Raw genomic sequence first — 19,648 nt, 5'->3', positions numbered from 1 at the left:
GGGAATCCACCAAAATGTGAAAGTTGGGGTTTTTTGGGGTTTTTTTGTTTGTTTTTTTTTAGCAACTTGTGGGGGGTTTTTTGGTGCATGCTGAAGGATTAGCAGGCATAACTGTAGTCTGTATTCTGTGGAAATTTCTCAGGATTTCTCATTATGCTAGGCTTTCCCAGTCATTTATGGTGCATGGTGTACACATTCTATCATCTGCAGATTAAATGTACAATCAAACACTGTATGTGTGCAAGCATGCAAACAATGTTTTGGCTACAGCCCCTTTATTTTTTTAGTTTAAGAAAGTGATCCTAAATAAAGTCATCCCTAGACATTCTCATTTTAATCTCCATGTCTGTTTCGCACTGCATAGGGAAGTCGACGCAAACCTGTAAGCCTAAAAGCCTCATCAGTTGATCTTTTTAGGGCCCCAACACGTAGAACCGTGGGGGGGGGGGGGGTCGTCTTGAAAACGGAACTAGAGCGACATTCAGTGGCTTTCTCGGTTAATACAAATCTGGCGAAAAAAAACTTAAATGGAAATAACAAATCCAATACGTCGCTCTTTAAGAGTACATCACTTTGGAGCCTTTTCATCTGCGGGTTGTTCCTTTTTTCATAATCATAAATGAAATATCCAGAAGTTTTGCTAGTCTTGCATTTTTAGATTTTTTTTTTTTTCCCCGCTCGTGCGTAATTGGTCACTATGCTCTCTCAAATGCTTGAGTCTTACAAGAAGTTTTAATTTCCAAACGTCTTCCCAATCGAAGCTATAGGCTATTCACTGAAATGGCCCAGTTAGGTAGGCTTCCTAAAATTAGGAAGTAAATAGTATTTAATTACTATATTTTTATACTCTTCTACAAATAGTATTTCAGAAAAAGACTTTAGAGAGAGTAGTTCCCAAAGCTGCTACGGTGAGGATGTGCTTTGCCAATGTGATTCGTAATACGTTATGGTGGTTTTGAGCCTCACGCCACGTCCAAAAATGAACACCTTTTAGTTCCCCTTTCATTTATCAGCGGCGGCTTTTAATTTCAATCACACCTATTGCTGTTGAAAGACTAAGGAAATGCAAGCTAAGGTAGACAACTCCATCCGTTTCGATACGCTTGTACGTGGCCTTTGAACAGGAAGCCCCGGGAGAACAGTTTTGACGTTGGCTTTTTTTTTTTTTTTTTTTTTTTTTTTTTTTTTTTTTTTTTTGCGTAACGTAGAAGGAGAAGTTTTCATACATAAGTGAAGCGCTTTCTTTGGCAGTTGGTTGCGACCTTGAAGAAGCATAAATGTTTGTTCAAAGTAATTCTGAAGGTCTGTTTCGCATGCCACCTGTCCGACTGACCCTAAATAACCGGTATGTTGCATGTTTCGATATGAGTTTTGAGAAGTCTCTCTCGATATGAGATGAATGTGCTTGTTTGTCTGTATGTCTGCCTTGTTTATTTGCTTGGTTGTGGTGATTAAATCAGTGTATATATAATTTCTGTTTTAATATATTGTGCCTGATTCTTGAATAGTATTTTATTTCAAAATTTTGTTCCAGTAGTGCAGGTTGTAAACTTTGTTCAGTTTGTTAGTGTGCAAGAGCTCTTACAGAATGAACTACATAAGTTGTGAAGATCACCTGCTCTTGCCCTGAACTTTGTTGCAGTAGAAAGGGGAAACTTGGACCATCTCGGGAAATTGAGCAATAGCCAGCTTAATTTTGCCAGACCTTTCCTTTTTGTTTGTGTTCAGTTCATAAATGTGTTATCCCTCCATTGCTGGTTATGCTTGACATTCTTTCCGTAACATATTGCCTTGTTGGTCTGTACATTATTACACTATCATCGCACTAAAGTCTAATGACTCTCTTTCTGGAAGTGAGAATACTCATCTTGATTATACAATCATATGATGCATTGCTTGTGGCATAACATGATCTATCTTGCAGCACTGCTCTTCACACACATAGAGATGATGTATTGCCAAGCTTTATATGCTGGTCTGTTCTTTTGGTAACAGCACAGTGCTACAGCACAGATAGGGTTTTTCATGTTATGTATACATACAGTTTCGGGTGTCATGTTCCACCACTTCCTGAAAGAGGCTTGTTTGAGGTTTCTCAAATTTTATGCACACACATTTGAATTCTGTGACTCAGTTTGGGTTCATTCTTTGCCACCCTATTGCCAAACAGCTTCTGTGAGTGTCATCTTACCCCATTTCTCAATGTCCTTTGGTTTCAGGCCTCCTTCCCCATTTCACTAGCCCCTCGATTGGCTGCTGATGAATACAACCCTGTAAGTATACCGCCACGTACACAGTTTAATCTGCTACATGCAGTGCTGCCATCTCAACACTAAAAACAGAACTATCTTAAGTGCTTGATGAGGTAATAAAAAGGACTGAGTGATCTGAAGATTTTATTTTTTTTGTAGCACAATAATGCACTTAGTTAAAAAACAACAAAAAGGCTTGGGTGGGAAGTGTTTTGCTTGTGCTTTGGTGTTGTTTGAGGTAGGGATGTTAATACACCAATTACCACCTACCAGTAAAACCGCTGAGCTGTCCAGAGATCTGAAGGTGCTGACAGAAGTCCTCCTCACCACCAAACCTCTCTCCTATTCTCATTGTCCATGCATGCATCTGTAGGTGTCGCTGAGGCACAAGTCAAAGAAGAAGACTCGAGGAGGTAGGCCTGCAGATCACAGCGTACAGAAGCCACAGAGCTGCGTTCACTTGAAGTATATGGCAGAGGTCTGAATGGATTTGTTCAAACAGGCAATGCAGCAATGAGTAGGCGGAGAGTGTCGGTGAAGGAGCTGGACCCGGCTGACCACCAGGGCTGGCTCTACCGAAAGAACGAGAGCAAGGTGTTCCTGGGAATTAAATGGAAGAAGTACTGGTTTGTTCTGAAGAAAACCTCACTCTACTGGTACACCAACCAGATGGTGAGCCAACCTCTGTGGAAAGTTAAAGTACACAAGGACATGAGTGATGCAGCAAAAGGAAAATTTGCCGTTTGTCCTTTGCTTATGATAAGTTCAGGGATATAATTGTCTTATGTCCTTAGGCTGAGAAAGCAGACGGGTACATTAACTTGACTGATTTTCTGATTGATCGGGCAATGGAGTGCAAAAAGAAGTAGTGAGTAACACCTTTTCTGTTTGGTCAACTGTTTTTAATATTGATCAAAACAGAGGAATCTTTTAAACTAATGTAAATGAAGGTGTTTTTTATTAGTCGCAAGACTGCCAGAGCTAAAGCAGATGATGAATTCATCTTCAGCAAACCCAGTACTGCTAATAAAGTTATTAGAACCATTTTAAAGGATTCCAATCATGCTTCGTGTGCTGGAGTACTATAGGAGTAATCTCACTGGTACTCTGTCCGCTTCATTACAGTGCTTTCAAAGCATGCCACCCAAATCTCATGATGTTCTACTTTGCTGCTGAGAACAACGAGGAGATGAACACGTGAGGTTGCTCGCACTGCATAGTAATGAAAGGAAGCCATAACCATATGGTCTTGTGTGTGAATGTACTCTGTTGCTGATGTCTGTTTCAGATGGTTGAACAAACTTGGTCTTGCAGCCATTCAGTATGAGCCTGCGCCAAGCCATCAGGCGGGTGAGTCCTTGTGTGGTTAGCATTCGATTGTCCAGCCTGTTTTGAATATGATCCATGCAGTAATTTAAGTCATAGGGCTGAACACATACAGAAAATAAGATGGTAAAAGTTTGTTTATGATGATACTATCCAGAATGCTACAGTGAGGCAAGCGATGGTGAGGAGGTGGAGTCAACTGAGGCCCCACCTCCACCTTACTCTGAGCAGCTCACCAAAGGCCCAATGAATACGGACAGCCCTGGACGTCCAGTGAGTCCCTACATCCACGCAGTGCCCTAGGCTAGAACCTACAGCAGTTTCTTGCAGTAGCTGAATGCACACTGTTCCTGGTAAAGACTGTGCATGCAGGGTCACTCTGGGGATGTCCTGCTTCCTCTGGCCACTGAGCCTTGGAGCAAGGCTCTTTGAAACCCCAAGATTCTTGCCCAGGTCTTCCTTATCTCCAACCAAAAATCCTACAAATAAGCAAGCAAATCTTTGCTGGATTAACATAAAATAAAGGATCGGTTTGATTATTTTTAAAGGCAGCCAAAATCAAGTCACTGCTGTAGCCCACTTTGGAAGTTTGCTTTGTAATCATTACCATAAAAATGCAATTTTATGTCCTGTGAAAGCCAAGCAAATTCTGTAGAATTGGCACAATCGTATAGTAATCAAATTTCATATGTAAAATAAACCTTAACCTGTTTTCTATTCTGTAAGATTCCACTGACGCAGCAACACACAACTTCTTCTACATTTGACATTGCATACACTGAAACGTATCCAGCTTTGAGAAATGTTGCCATATCCAACACATTTATAACAAAATTATTGCATTTCCAATTTGCCGTTGCATGTCCTAAACTGATGGGAAGTGATGAGTGTTGTCACAGCAACGCCTCAGACACCACACTTTACCCCGTTTTTCCAGGGGAGCCTCCCTCCTCCATACTCATCTCCGGTTCCCAGCGAAGCCACTCCCGTCAGCACCGTGACCTCCCGTGGCTCCACCTCCTCTCTGGCCAAGCGCCGCCTGTCCTGGATGGACCTGGTCTCCCAGGCTAGCCCTGCCTCTGCTACAGAGGCCCTGACCTGTTCCGCTCAAGTCCATGCTCAGGGAGATGCCCCAGAGGAGGCCCCACAGTCTTGGGGCCCTCAGGCAATGGAGCACCAGCAGGATCAGTCAGCCAACAGTCTGACCACGCACAACTCCTGTAAGCATGCATATCTCCCACAGGTGCCTTCATTTTATCAAGTGCATATCTGATATTGATTCATTGTGACTAAACCAACTCTCCATAGGTCAAACTGACTAATAACGGCTTTAAAGGAGTGTTAATAGTCTTAAAGAACTCTTGGGAGGCTTTGTTGAGCGAATAAGGCACTAGGCACTCGTGGGGGGTAAATTAGTTTCAAGTTTGGTTTATTTGTCACATACATAGTCATACACAGTATAACTCGCAGTGAAATGGTTTGAGAGTGCTCTGTCCAAACTGAGGGGAAAAAAACAGGGGTACATAAGGTGTGAATCTCCCGCAGATACCGTCTGGTCCCGCCGCCTTCTTGGTATTCACCCTTTTAAACACTCTCCTCACTTCATTCTCCGTGATGATGAGGGGGCGCTGTTCTATGGTGGGCTCTGCGCATGCGCCGTTGGCTGCGCCGATAGCACCATTAGCGCGGCTAGCATTAGCGCTGCTAGATGTAGCCTCGAAGCGAGCCAAGAATGTATTCAGCTCGTTCGCCAGAGACTCATCCGCACTCATCAGTCCGGGGGTTGTCTCCTGTAGTCCGTGATCGTCCGTAGTCCCTGCCACAGGGATCTAGAGCCGCTCTGCTGGAACTGTGACTCTAGTTTCCTCCCGTAGCGCCACTTCGTCTCCCTCACCGCCCTGCGCACTCCGTACGCCGCAGACTTGTTCTCGTCCATGTTCCCGCTGCTGATCCCCGCGTTGTAGGCAACAGTGCGAGAGTTCAGAGCCTCGCGGATGGTTTTGTCCACCCAGGGCTTCTGGTTGGGAAACTTCTTGATGGTGGTTCTTGGAATCGTGTCGTCCACCAGTTTCCCAATAAACCCTACTCCTGCCTGTTGTAAACTTGTTGACATCATCAGTGCTGTGCCGGAACATGTCCCAGTCTGCGTCATCCAGAGCGGCCACCAATTGGTCTGTCCAGCGCGCAACCTGCCTCTGAACCGGAGCTTCCCGTTTCCACCTTTGTTTATATTTTGGGATGAGGAAGATGGCGGTGTGGAAGATAAGTGCAGTGTCCTGGTGTTGTGCCTAAAACTGTGTGAGAGCCTCATGAAGTTCACATAGTGCAGTGTCCATGTTAGCCTGAGGTGGGATGTACACGGTGTTGATGATGACCGAAGTGAACTCCCGAGGAAGGTAGAAAGGATGAAACTTGAGGGCGAGCAGCTCCAGGTTGGGTGCGCAGGAGCGGGTGAGAGTAACAACATTGGCATTGTTGCACCAGCTGTTGTTTTCCATCACACACACTCCACCGTCTCTTGACTTCCCCGAATCTGCCGTCCTATCCATACGGTGAACAGAGAAGAACTCAGCCAGCTGGATGGCGTGGTTTGGTACTGCTGGGTTCAGCCACAACTCGGCGAAGCAGAGGAGGTTGCAGTCCTGAATGTCACTCTGGAACTTTATCCTGGCCCGGAGGTCATCGAGCTTGTTGTCCAGAGACTGGACATTGGCTAGCAGGATGCTAAGTAAGGGAGCTCGGTGTGCCCGATCCCTCAGCCTATTCCTGACGCCGGCTCGCTTCCCTCGAGGCCTTTTCCTCGCGTCGCGTCCTTTGTTCTCCCTCAGGATCTCCATCGGCCATCTTGGGTCCGGTGTTGGAGACGGCTTGAGGGGAGTGCTATGTAGATTAAGAGAAATAAGAGCATCTCTGCTGTATGAGATACGCGTCGTGGTTTAGAGAAAAGGGCTGCGGAAAAATCAGGGGTAGCGGGAAGAGCAAAAAGGGCGAAAAAAGTGACACGTGTGGACGGAGCAGTCGTGACGGCAGCCGACCTCACCGGCGCCATCTTGTACATCTTGTAATTAATCACCAATAAAAACATTTGACCCCATTTAGATGGTGAGGAAAGTGCAGCTGATGAAATGGAGAAATTGTACAGAGATTTGAAAAAGGCTAGCCTGTCTCCCACTGGTGAACGGAGGCCAACATCCAGACGCGAGTTCAGAGCGTCCTTCATAAAGCGCTGCAAAAACAACACAGTCAATGACAAGCTGCACCTCATCAGAGCCCTCAACAGCACACTGAAGGTCAGCCTACACTACATCTCTTACTGGTCACCACAGCAAGCCTGCCCAAGTGTCAGGGTCTCTGGTGGTGCCTGGGGCTTTGTCTGTGGCCTTAACAGATATATTGAGAGTGATGTTTGCGTTTGGCTCTAGGCTAAGGAGGCAGATGTGCTAACTCTGGACCAGGTGCTGATTGACCCGTCCCTTACTGCCAGCAAATACAGACGGTGGAAGGAGAGCAACGTGGTGTTGCTGCAGGAGATTCATCTGCACCAGCCCCCTCAGTCCGTGCCCCCTGAGGCCCCTGCCCTAACAGCTGCAGCAACCCCACTGACAGAGACCAGTGTGTAAGCAGCACGCAGGCGTCATACCTGATTATTCACAGAGACATGTTCATGAAGACACTGTCAGACTGAAATGAAGTTTATTGCAGCACAGCATTATTGATGGCTTAAGAGTTTTAACATTTCCTCTCAGGTATTTTTCCCAAAACACAAATCATGTTTTAAAGCTGGAACTGTCCCATTTATTATTTATTTGTTTATTTTGTTTTTGGTTTTTGTTTTGTTTAGTTTTTTCTTTCTTAAGTGTTATTTCCCTTAGTATCAGTGTCTACGAAAAAGGTTTGGAGTCAGTTTGCATGGCTCATTTCCACTTCACATTATAGGGGGCATTTTTGGACAATTCCTTTTCTGTCCATAAGGATGCATACCATAACTTTACTATGCTGTAAAAGTCTGTCTGTCTGCAGCATAACTTTCTAATATTGTAATGTTTCAGTTAGCAATTAATATCCTTTAACTAATTGCCATAGTGGAGATTAGAGCTAATTTGTTGTGCCATGATGTGCAAAAACATCACTAACATTGTGAAACATTGCACACAAAACATGAAACTTGATAGATGCTGTTAACATTTAGTCTCTTGACACAAAGGGTGTTACAATTCTGTGATCTACAGTTTGTATAGTTTTTTTTTTCTTTGTTGCTTTTGTATTTGGGTGTAAATAGATATTTTAGTGAATGAACTGATTTAAAACCATGTACAGTAGATTTTGGTTCTTTGGTTCTACTGGCTGTGCTGTTTCTAGTGAAATAGGAAAATAAACACTTGATCGAAATACCAGCAGCCGAGGAACAGCATGTTTTTTTTAAATGTAAAAGAACATCAAACAATTGTATTTTATAGTTGTCTGTGTTGCTTTAATGACGCGTTCATAAAGGTTGATCTGTCAGAAAAGTATGTCAAACACATTAAAATTGAGCAGTAATTAATAAGAATAAAGAATGGTATCTTGTAATAGCTGAAATAACCCCAGCACTGTCTTGTCATGCAAAAACAACACCTCTCCCTCTCCACCTTAGTAGCCTTTACTTTGACAATTTCTTTTTCATACCTTCTATCTTACTTCTGTTAACAAAACTGCAGTTGTAACAGCTTGATGGTTTTACTGATGAGCAAATGTGGTACATGCAGTATATTGAATGGAGAAATTTTAAAAAATCACATCAGTGAATGAACATGGCGTATATTTGATAAAGAAAAAAAAGTTTTTGTGCCGGTTTCAACAAGCAAAAGTAGTTTGCCCTCTGGAGATAATCAACAATAAAAAAATATTCTGAATACTATTGGAGGGAGGGTACACTAAAACCTTAAACACAAGGGCTCTTCTGCCACTAGGTGGCAATCTGATACTGCAGATGAATCACTACATCTCTGCTTGCAGAGGTGTGGCTTAAGACTAAGTACAGCTGTTTTCAGCACAGTCCTTGGTCAGTATTTTGCTCTATCTTGCTTATATCTGAACTAATCTGAACGCTGAATAGTTGGCAAAGGTGTACTGGGACCTGTGTTAAAGCAAAAATGGCACCATCTGGTGGAGTCTGAGGACTGGTGTGATAAATAATGGTCAGACAAACCGAACACACCAACGTTGAAACCGCTGTTAAAGAAACATGGGGTCAAAAAACAGACCCGTAGCTATAACATCACTGCCAAGGAGCAAAAACGTCTTGCATGCCTCTGTTCCCTTAAGTAAATACAATTAACAAGCATTTTAGAAGTAAGTCTAACCTATCTCTCACATGAGATATGAGAATTAGTCGACTATTAAACAAACATTGCTTTGCATTCGCCATCCGTCTACTCACTACTTCAAGAGTACATGGTGAGGCAGAGCCACTAAAACATGCATACAGGAGCAGGTTAGGGAATTTGCACTTCACTACTAACGATCACAGCAGGCGAAGATTCACTATAACATGGTCCCTGGGAAAAAAAAATGTTTAAAGTAGCATGATTATGATTTTTAAAAAAGCAATTTAAAAACAAATCTACCCCATCTTCTTCAAGATATATTTAATTTATATCATAGAGTTTTCTGAATGTTTCTATTAAACAGAGAAATGAAAATGAAAATGAAAATGAAAATTTTCATTTCAGAGCCATAATCATACTTACTGGTCATGCAGTCCAATGGAAGAGCCAGACAGATGAACCTTTCCAGCGTGATCTTTCCACTAGTGTCTCCATAGCGCATAGTCATGAGTTTCAGCAAGCCATCACTGATATGCAAGCCTGGCATAATACAGGGAAGTCATCTCATTCAGGGGACTATTCTTGTACTTGGAGGTACCCAGAATGTCACATCCAGTTAATTGTATAGTAGCTCAGAAATGCAATACCATTTCTTCATTCCAGGTATTGTTTCTGTTATTTGTGACAGAAATGTCAAAATAACCTATGCCCTCCACTGCATGCAGCAGTTCCTTCAGATACAGAATGCCATCTCAGTTGCTGTCCACACAGAAGATGTCTTGCAAAGGTCAAAGCATGTCCATTTACCTGACACTTTTATCCAAAGCAACTTACAATTATGACTGAGTACAACTTGAGGGTTAAGGGCCTTGCTCAGGGGCCCAAGAGTGGCATCTTGGCTTGAACCAGCAACCTTCCGATTACAAGTCAAGGACCTTAACCACTGAACTACCACTGCTCTGGCCACAAGACCCTCAAAGACGCATGCATGTGCTGGACAGTTAAAGCCTACCCAAACCCAAACCTGCACACTCACCTTGAGCAAATTGATTTTGTCCAAAAGGGGAGAGAGTTCTTTTGCGCTGAATCTTCCAGTGACTGAAAGCTGTTTGAGAAGACCATTAAAGAGCATTTTGATCTCAGGCCATTGTGTACATGTAATATATGATTCCAGTCCAGACTCAAGTCACGCAGTTATATATCTTTAGAACCAATCAGGAAAGGATACATTCATTATTGCAATGATACTGTGACAAGCGTCCAAGCTGAAGCCTCCTCTGTTTTATACATCTGAAACATACAGTTGCAGTTAAAATCAAAGCTGTAGGCCAGGCAGAAAAGCCAAGTCACCCATCACACAGGAGGAGCTGCTCACCTCTGATGACCTTTGCATTTAGAAGTTTCTGAAGCTGCTCCGCATTGATGTCTATGTACTAATTCCAGCAAAGGAGAAAAGGAACAAACTTCCGAGTATTAGTTTCAAAGAAGTGTTCCATATGAATCTGTTATAGGAAGTGTTTAAGATGTGAATCTGTTATAAATTACAGTGGATATGATTATTCATTATAAAAGATCATTTACCTGATCAGACCACTGACAGAAATATGGAACACTGTTTTACATATTTGTAATGTTACATTTACAGCATTTAGCTGATGCATTTATCCAAAGCAACTTACAATTATGACTGAACACAACTTGAGGGTTAAGGGTCTTGCTTAGGGACCCAACAGTGGCAACTTGGCAGTGGTGGGGCTTGAACTGGCAACCTTCAAATTACAAGCACCATACACTCACCTCAAGCACTTTGTAAGGATGCAGTTAGTCATTGTAGCCCATCAACAGCAATACAATTTTTTTGCTAGCCATCTTCCAACACTAATGGTCAGTTCCAATGCTGGGTAGATATATTTGGGTGGAATACTTTGAACCTGCCTTTGAAGAAAAAACCCAGCAACACTGCTGCACCAGACAACCCTGATATAGTTCAACACCCACAACCATACCACCATCATGTCATTGTTGACTCTGTGTTAAGAATGATCTGCCATGCAAATAATATCCATCCAGCAATCAGCAACTGACCAGTGATGAACACGATAAGAAGATGCTGGCACTGGGCATGACAATTGTCACGATCAGTCCCTCCCAACTTCCATGTTCCGTGTTTTTCCTCTCTTGTGTTTTTCAGTTCCATTCCATAGTTTCGTTTTCTCCTCCCCTCGTTTGATTTTCAACACGTTCATGCATTTAAACCCTGTCTTGAGGCCTGTGCTTTTGCGGTTCATTGAATGTGTTGATGGTTGTTTCTCTGTACTCTGTGCCTTTGTGTTATCCTAGCCTCTGTGTTTCCTAGTCTCTGTTATAGCCTGCATTGCCTGTGTGCTTCCATGTGTTTAGTTACTCGTGTATCCTAGCCCTTGTCTCGTTTTTCATGTATCCCTGTGCTCTCCGTGTCGGCTCTGTGACCCTGGACTGCCTTAATGACTCTGATTCTGGATTTGCCTCCATTAGATCTCGCTCTTCTCCGAACATGCGTCCGCCTCCTTACCGCTCACCGTTACAATACAGAGGCTACATCTGTTCACATCTAAAATATACCTAATACAGGTATACCTGATGAGGTGGCCAGTAAGTGTAGTTAGAAGGTAAATTTTTTTAAATAAAGTGGTTTGCGAGGGCATGTGTAGTAAGAGTGTCTGTGTAGCTAAGGGATGGAAAGAATATATAAGGAGTTACAGAAATCATTACGTGACAATGTGTATATTTGTATATAATACCTCACCAAGGTCCATGCTGAAGCTTAAGGTGTCTCTGTTAAAAAAAAAAAAAGTAGAAGAATCTGATCAATGCAGCAAAAGCAACAGTAATGACAAACACTGACAAAGTGAAATTACAGGGGAAGGCTAAAGCAAGGCGAGGAGAGTAGACCCTTTAAATATTTGGGGAGTTGAGTAACAAATGATGCGGACTGTGTAAGTGATGTGAAGTCAGGGATGGTCATGTACAGGGTGATGGTTGAATTACTACACATGAAGATGACAAACTGAACAAGTCTATAAGATGGCTACAACAGAAAGGGAGCCTCTGAAGCACATTAAATGTTGCAAGTTATGTTACTTTGGTCATGTGATGGGACAGTCACATGGCAACACTGAAGGCAGCGTTATCACATGATGGGACAATCACATGGCAACACTGAAGGCAGCGTTATCACGTGATGGGACAGTCACGTGGCAACACTGAAGGCAGCGTTATCACGTGATGGGACAGTCACATGGCAACACTGAAGGCAGCGTTATCACGTGATGGGACAGTCACATGGCAACACTGAAGGCACAGTTATGACAGGACTTGTGGAAGGCATCAGAGGGCATGGAAGACCAAGAATCAGCTGGTTTGATTAGAACATGGGACACAGAATGGGCTGTCTGAGGCTAGTTTGCTACATCACAAAAGACAGACAGCGCTGGACGGCACTGAGTCATCTATGCAGCCAACGATCACAAGGCAATGATGGTATAATGGCATGACATGACAGAAAAATAAAACTGATCAATTGATGTATATGAAATAATTTATGTATGTAAATAATGCAGATCATTGCAGCAGATATTTTCATGGATAATTAGCAGACATTTAAATATGATCCACATTGTATGAAAGCTCCTACTCTGTCTGGGTCTCCGTCTTTGAAAGAATGGTCACGAGGAAGGAAGCTGTTTGATTTGGAGAGGAAGTATATGGCACAATGAGATACTCTCCAGGTTCCATTCTGAAGAACTCCATCACTTCACGACAACTCTTCATATCCTTAGTGTAAGCCACAGGAGAACGGTTGGCAAAAAAGGAGGCTTGGCGTGTTTCTCTAGAACCTCTGAACTACAGGAGAAATTGAGAATTATATCAATATAAAATAAACAAAACACATTTGCACAGCAGACTAAAAAGCTCTCAAATTTAAGTGAGTGCATATTGGCAAAGTGGCTTAGTTGAACAAAGCTCAGGAGGGACCTGAAAAAAAAGTAAACAAGAGCTATAACTTGGACATAACAACAAAGGAATGCAGATTAGACAATAATTTTTTCATCCAAAATTCTAGCCAAATAAAGATAACTGCCACTGACCTCAAAAATACTGAAAACCAATACCGAAACCAATATTAAGTTTTCTGATGAGTTTTCTGTTCCTCTTATCGGCTTTTGCATGAGAGACACAAACATCCCTGTGTTTGGTCACTGCCAGCAGTCACCTTGGCCCAAAACTGGGGGACTGTGCAGAAAGTGTCTGAAACATTACAAATTTTCAAATAAAGATTTGAAATATTACTTGGACTGATGTGTGTGATAACAAAAGCATTATGGCTATTATTATTCTGGTATTCTAAGTATAATAAGAACATGTCTACCTGTCATCAGGTGGCCAACAGGTTCTAGGTAGGTACCAGCAAGCAAGCGCCTTTCATGGCGTACGGAGGTCCACTGGCTGTCAGACGAGCCATCCAGTAATCCAGGGGAGAGGCTGCAAATGTCCAGGTTAGAAAAGGTTTGGCGGAAATCCTCCACAGACATCCTTGGTGGAAAATATAAACACAATTTTTGTTCAATAGTAAAGTAACATTTTGATTAATGTGGAAAAAAAAAACTTTGGTTAAAATTTTGAAAAGTTCTTACCAGAATTTCCCATTGTTGATATTTTTGTGGTACCTTTCACGTTCTTCTGGACTCACAGTTTCCCACATGGGTGACCTGAGAGCATTAAATAAACATACTTACAGATTACTACATGACAGATTACTACATGACATTATATCTGACATGTTATTATATGGGCTTAGAAGAAGAAAAAAATAACTATTATTTTATCATGTATCTGATCCTGATTAGTCAGGGTGATGCCCCAATTAATTTTATTCACTGGACAATGGACAATTTCTTTAGAGTGCTAAAACCGCTACACCAGTGACCTCTAGTGCAAAATATGACTTGCCCTTAATGCATAGTAAATGCACAAAACCCTTTTGTTAGACATATTTCTTAATTTCAGTTGTAAATTGCAACTGTCTGTACCACAGGACAAGAAATCTGGCCATGTTCTTTGTACATATTTTAAAGTAATGCACCAGCCAGTCATGCCAGTAAATGGAAGATGATGTCATTTGAAAAGATATGGTAAAAGGTCTCATTTATCAACAAACACCTTTATCTCAGACTAGTAATGCAGTGGTCCATCAAAAACCTCTGAGATATGCGGATGTGTTAAAGCGTGCAGTCACAAGGGGCAGGAAAGTATTGTTTGCGCAAGTGATATATAGATGGGAAAAACATCCAGCCGCCAGCTTCCTTGACAGCCTGTTGCACTCGTAGGTATATTGTGTTGCTGTTTACAGTGCTCACTGTTTGTGTGAAGAGTTTTTAGCACTTGTGTGTCTCGTGTTATTTTATGGTGCTCATTCAGATTGTCTGTTCGTGTTAATAGTTTTTTAATAAAGCTAGTGTGACTCCCTCCCACCAATGAAGAAAATCACAGAGGAGAAGGCATGTATCCAAGTCTAACTGTAACTCTAACAAGTTGAAATAACTGGATATGGCTACTGTCTTCACCTGATCTACTGTAACAGGCAGCCCAGCATGTTCATAAGGAACCCTGGGTCCATTCATGCTGGTAGTGTTCTCCTGTGTACAGTGTATCATTAGTGTCCATGCTGAATGCTGGATTGGTCCTAAGAAGGATGGGTTGGAGAACAGGAGCTCACTGTTCTTCTACTGATAGTGTCTTAGCCTCTGAAGTGGAGTAGAGGGGGAAGGGTGAGTGCAGTTTGCTTGTTGCAGTGATGTGTGGTTTGAGTGTGGTGGGAGGTACAGTCATACACCCATTGTTGAAGAACTGGTTCAGTTTAGAGGTGCTACATGAATCAACCTGCCTGTTTAAATGACAGGCAATCTAGGGATTGCATGCTTTGCAATTAATCAATGTGTTGTGTACAATTCTGAAATGTGGCATTTAGTGCAGATTAAGAGGAGGCCTCCAGGGCAAATTATGACTTACCTTTAATGCCTAAATACACAAAACCTTTTTTTCTTCCATTTGATTAGTCTGTTGTGTGAATGTGTTTTGTTTATTTTATATTGATATAAAACATATTTCTTCCATTCTGGTTTTAATTTAAAATCACAGAGGAGAAGGCATGTATCCAAGTCTAACTGTAACTCTAACAAGTTGAAACAACTAGATATGGCTACTGTTAATCATCAATAAGAATACATTCCCACGTTAAATCATAAGCACATTAAAATATCAGGGTATTTCTATTCTCACAGTATTCACAGTCTTATGAATAGCAAAAAAATCTTACCTGTCACTCCAGTCTCCTGTCCACTCTGTGTCCCCCCAGGGGTTGAAGAGCCTTACCAACTGAATCGGCTTACCTTGGCTTCTTACCTATTGAACACAATCAGGCAGTAATCATTCCATTAAAAAAAATCATTTAATGTACCCAGGGCTCAAATTAATTACATGCAGAAACATTTCAAAGAAGACTCACCTCAGTGACCCCTGTCACGGTGTAAGCATGACCCTCCACTAAGCCATTGGGCAACGTCTGGTTAAAGTCTGCCTAAAAAACAGTTACATAAAGATAATATGACTATTGGCCCTTTATGGGTCTGGACTGGATGTGCCTTGTGTGGAGAGGAATTCATTATGCGGTTTCATTACTCATCATGAGGACAATACGAACTTTAATGACACTAAATCCAGCTGCATTGCACAAGACTATTAAGGTCCATTTTAAAGAGAGGAAGAGAGAAAAGGGGAAAGAGGAAGAAAGACAGCAAGAGCAAATTAAAGCAGAGAAAGGGAGAGAAAAGAGCATTGCTATATTAAACTGAAGAAACAACACTGCAAAATGATCTACTCATACATTTGTCACTGTGGCACTGCACACCCAGGTTACACCGTTTCAGAAAATGGGAATCAGTAGTGTGGTTTTGCTGTGTTATGTGTTAGTAGAGGAATCAGGGTTGATCCGGGGTTGTATAGTGAAGTTTGTTTTGTTTTACCAGCCGATTATGATTTGGTGAGAGTTAGGGATATTAATATGAATATGATGGTAGCTCAGGTGTGTCACTATATGACGTTAGAATGGGATATAATGGCATTCTGAGGTTTAGGATCTCATAGTGACTAGTGCAACAAAAAATAATAACAGGGATTTGAAGCCCCTGATCCTCAGAGACGTTTTGGTTACAAACTGGTTTCATCAAAGGTAAAAAGGACCCAAGTATGCATACATTTATCCAAAGAGACTTACAATTATAGTTGAGTACAACTTGAGCAACGGAGGGTTAACAGTGAACCAGCAACCTTCCAATTACAGGTGAAGTACCTTAACCACTGAGCTACCACTGCCCCGCCACACCGTATGAAAGCAACCGTCATGCCACAGACCGCTCCTCCACTGAGTTGGTGTTGGTGTGGGTTGTGTGTCTACAATGCCACTCCTCTCTTATAATTTTTGCGTTACATGGTCCCCAGTCAGAGTTGTCATTAGAGTGTATATTTAAGTGTTTGTATGCTAGTCTTTGTCTTTGTCAGTGTTTGACATGGTGTGCTTTACTTCAAGTATTTCTAGTTTCTCTGTTTGCCACATCAATTTGGTCTAGTGTGGTTTGTCCTTGTTCTTCGTATTTTGTTTTAAATAAATACTTCCCTTTATCACGGAGACCTGCCTCGGCATCCTACTTCCTCGTTACGTCTCGTCATTACAGCATCCTCAGATGGCTAAAAGGCCTTTAGAATGGTCCAGTGTCTTCTCTTTAATTTCGATACGATTTCATGAACTTGATTAAACATATAACATCACTCACAAAGGGGCAGAATGCTCACTATTTCCTTTTATTTGCACTCTTTATTTACATTTACGGTGTTATTGAGTCATTGGCCACCACTATTAGACGTGCATTTTAGTGGAACCAAAAGCTTGCAACTCTGAGCCAAATTCATAAAACCTATGCCAGATTCATTAATTTTGTTTATTTCTTTTATTTTATCAGCTTTGTGAAAGATGATGCGACCACATTTTGCTCTCTTTTGCGTGTCGTTAGCAATTCATAATACAAAAACACCACCTGAACATATCACCTGAAACACCACCTGAACATATGGTAAATGTGCTGGTAAGAATCCAGTGTGGATTGGATTATCTTTTCTCTAACAATGTTTGGTCACACACACAAGTCATTAACAAAGTTCACACATTTTCTGTTTGCTGTATGATAACCAAAAGGAAGGTTACTTTCTTGGGCAGGATCTCAGAACGCCACAAATGTTTGCCCTAAGCAATGCAAATGTAGGCGTTATATATGAATAAACCATAAAAAAGTTTGACTTCTCTGACTGAAGACAGAGAAGGGTTTGCTGCCATGATTTAGAAGCAGGCTGTTGAAGTCATCAACTCAACGCAACCATGAAGTTCCCGTCTTGGTGAAAGCATTACGTGTTTATGTAAAGGGCAGCATTCAACATACCACTGGACTCAAGACTGGGTTTCAGTCGCTCAGTCTCTTGGGTGGGTTTTTAATATGCAAGGCCTCATTTACACATTGATTTTGATTGGCTGTTGCCTAGGGCACAGGTACATTTAACACAGCGGTAAGTTGACACCGGTGCATTAATTATCACCACAGTAATTTTATGAATAGCAATTAAATACTACCTCAAACGTTTTGCAAGGGGTAGAGCGGTTACAGTAAAGTTTTATGGTTCTATTGCTATAATACTGACTATAATGCAAGCATGTTTAGAGAATGTTTTTAGCAGCTGCTAATAGAATCACAGAGTAGAATTAGCAGTGAATTTACCTTTCCAGCTGTACTACAACCCATCAGAGAGTTGAATTTATCAGCTCCATCTATCAGGTCCCACAGCCCTGTCAGTGTGCTTCTCAGTGTGACTTTCATATGTACACCGCCTGTAAAATCCATTAGGGCTTCAGACACATTGCCACTTATCATGTCTCCATAAGATCCACAAGCTCTGGAAAATAGATAAATTGCATTATCTGTGCATACATATTTTCCAAATAGTGAAAATGTAAAATTAGATTTATGTGAAAATATTAACAAGTTAGGACTTACTTGGCATATGCCTTCTCTAGCAAAGCAGGCCAGAACTCATTTTGAGGATTAGGTGTTTTTGGTTTTACAAATATGAGTTCACCACTGAGGGTTGATAGTTTGTCATCAATCACAACATCAACCCATTTCCAAAACCTCCAGAACTGAGAGTCATGATGGAATTACAGCAAGACAATTCAGCAAGAAAAACAAACAAACAAAGTGAACTGACAAATATACTAGAAGGAAAGGAATTATGCATTTATATAAACACTGGGCATGCTATGTCTGTACTAATGTTTTTTGCTGGGAAACCTGGGACCTGTCTTATTAATTATTATTATTATTATTATTATTATTATTATTATTATTATTATTTAATCTTATTAAACACATAAGCATTGTATCTTTGGTACATGTTGTAACTTGGTTACACAAATTAAGCATCGACTCATAAGCTTTAAATACTTGCCCTGAAATGGAATATTCCTGCATAGTTCTTCTGAAATGACTATTCTTTGGGAAAGACCTTTTCCATTATGTGCTTCTGAAATGTCAGAGCACCAAGTGCAGCTAAAAAACAGCAGTTTCCTGAAAAAAACAAAAATACATGGAATTGGTGACTGGTTCTGTGTATCCAGATTTGTGTTAGAAACGTGTGAGTGAGCTTTATAGAATTGTTGTACTCATAGGTTAATTATATATTTTTGAGATTGATAGAATTGATATCAATTGATCAATTGATAATTATCAATTGATGTTTTTTTCTTATATTCTGCATAAAGCCCAAAATACTATTGCTACACTGTAGAAGAAAATACAACTAATAATATAATTTAGTCAATCAGTGTATGGTTTTGAACTAGAACTGCATGTAGTCAATAAGTCTATAGTTGTGAACTTACCCAGTTCTCCCTGGGCAATATCAAAGTAGGATGTTTTCAGCAAACATATGGCACCAGTTCCTGAAATTTGGGTATGAGCAGACATGAGTAAAGCTGGAGCACTAACCCTAACCATTAAGTACAGTAACTCATAATCACTACATGTATGTGGTCCGTGGTGCTAGATTTAGTCATGTAAATATATATATATGTTTTTTGCATTTCTCATCATTCAAAGTAAACATTCACTTAACCTTTGGATAATCACATGAACGCAGTTTCACTGTAGTCATGTAATCAAAAGAACTGTACATCTTAAGTCATTTCAGAGTAGTGTAATTTCTAATAGACAGACAAGTTTAGGATTAATTTAATTTTAATATCTAATAATTTACTATTTTTATACCGTTGGCCTTATCCACTCTACTTGAACCATTTGTTTCAGGAGACAAGAGGTTGATGTCGAAGGATCTGTTGTTCGGTGGAAATTCTTTGTCATTATACTTCATGCCTCTGAGACAATACTGCTGCAGCAGCCTGAACTCTACTTGAGCCATTTGTTCAGGAGACAGGAGGTTTTCGCCGACGGATCTGTTGTCCGGTGGAAACATATCATCAATGTACCTCCTGCCTCTGATAAGATAATATTGCTGCAGCAGCTCATAGTCCTGGCCCAGGAACATCTCGGGGTTCTGAAGCGTGCCCACACCATGGCCTTCCTGTCGCTCTCTAACTATATTCAGGCGCACTCCAGGGGGAGGCAT

The 19,648-nt window shown here is 41.3% G+C and overlaps 1 protein-coding gene and 1 pseudogene across 3 annotated transcripts in view; one reads left to right on the top strand and one right to left on the bottom strand.

Annotated features, from left to right (window-relative positions):
* The window catches only part of LOC113574131 (connector enhancer of kinase suppressor of ras 3-like), a 41,598-nt gene extending 33,626 nt beyond the window's left edge, over positions 1-7,972 (top strand). The window contains exons 16-25 of one of the 3 annotated variants that reach the window (XM_035532889.1): positions 2,220-2,273; positions 2,626-2,665; positions 2,755-2,924; positions 3,047-3,120; positions 3,378-3,449; positions 3,541-3,602; positions 3,736-3,851; positions 4,516-4,798; positions 6,678-6,868; positions 7,001-7,972. In XM_035532889.1, coding sequence (XP_035388782.1) covers positions 2,220-2,273; positions 2,626-2,665; positions 2,755-2,924; positions 3,047-3,120; positions 3,378-3,449; positions 3,541-3,602; positions 3,736-3,851; positions 4,516-4,798; positions 6,678-6,868; positions 7,001-7,198 — 1,260 coding nt within the window. In that variant the 3' untranslated portion in view covers positions 7,199-7,972. The other 2 variants (XM_035532890.1, XM_035532891.1) reach the window with 2 other exon arrangements.
* A 4,581-nt stretch (positions 7,973-12,553) lies between these two features.
* LOC118242341 lies at positions 12,554-19,648 on the bottom strand (annotated as a pseudogene).

This window comes from Electrophorus electricus, chromosome 13 (assembly GCF_013358815.1).
Source record: "Electrophorus electricus isolate fEleEle1 chromosome 13, fEleEle1.pri, whole genome shotgun sequence".
In the NCBI taxonomy this organism is placed as follows: Eukaryota; Metazoa; Chordata; class Actinopteri; order Gymnotiformes; family Gymnotidae; genus Electrophorus; species Electrophorus electricus.
The sequence above is the reverse complement of the archived record's forward strand: the minus strand, read 5'-3'. Positions and strand labels throughout refer to the sequence as shown.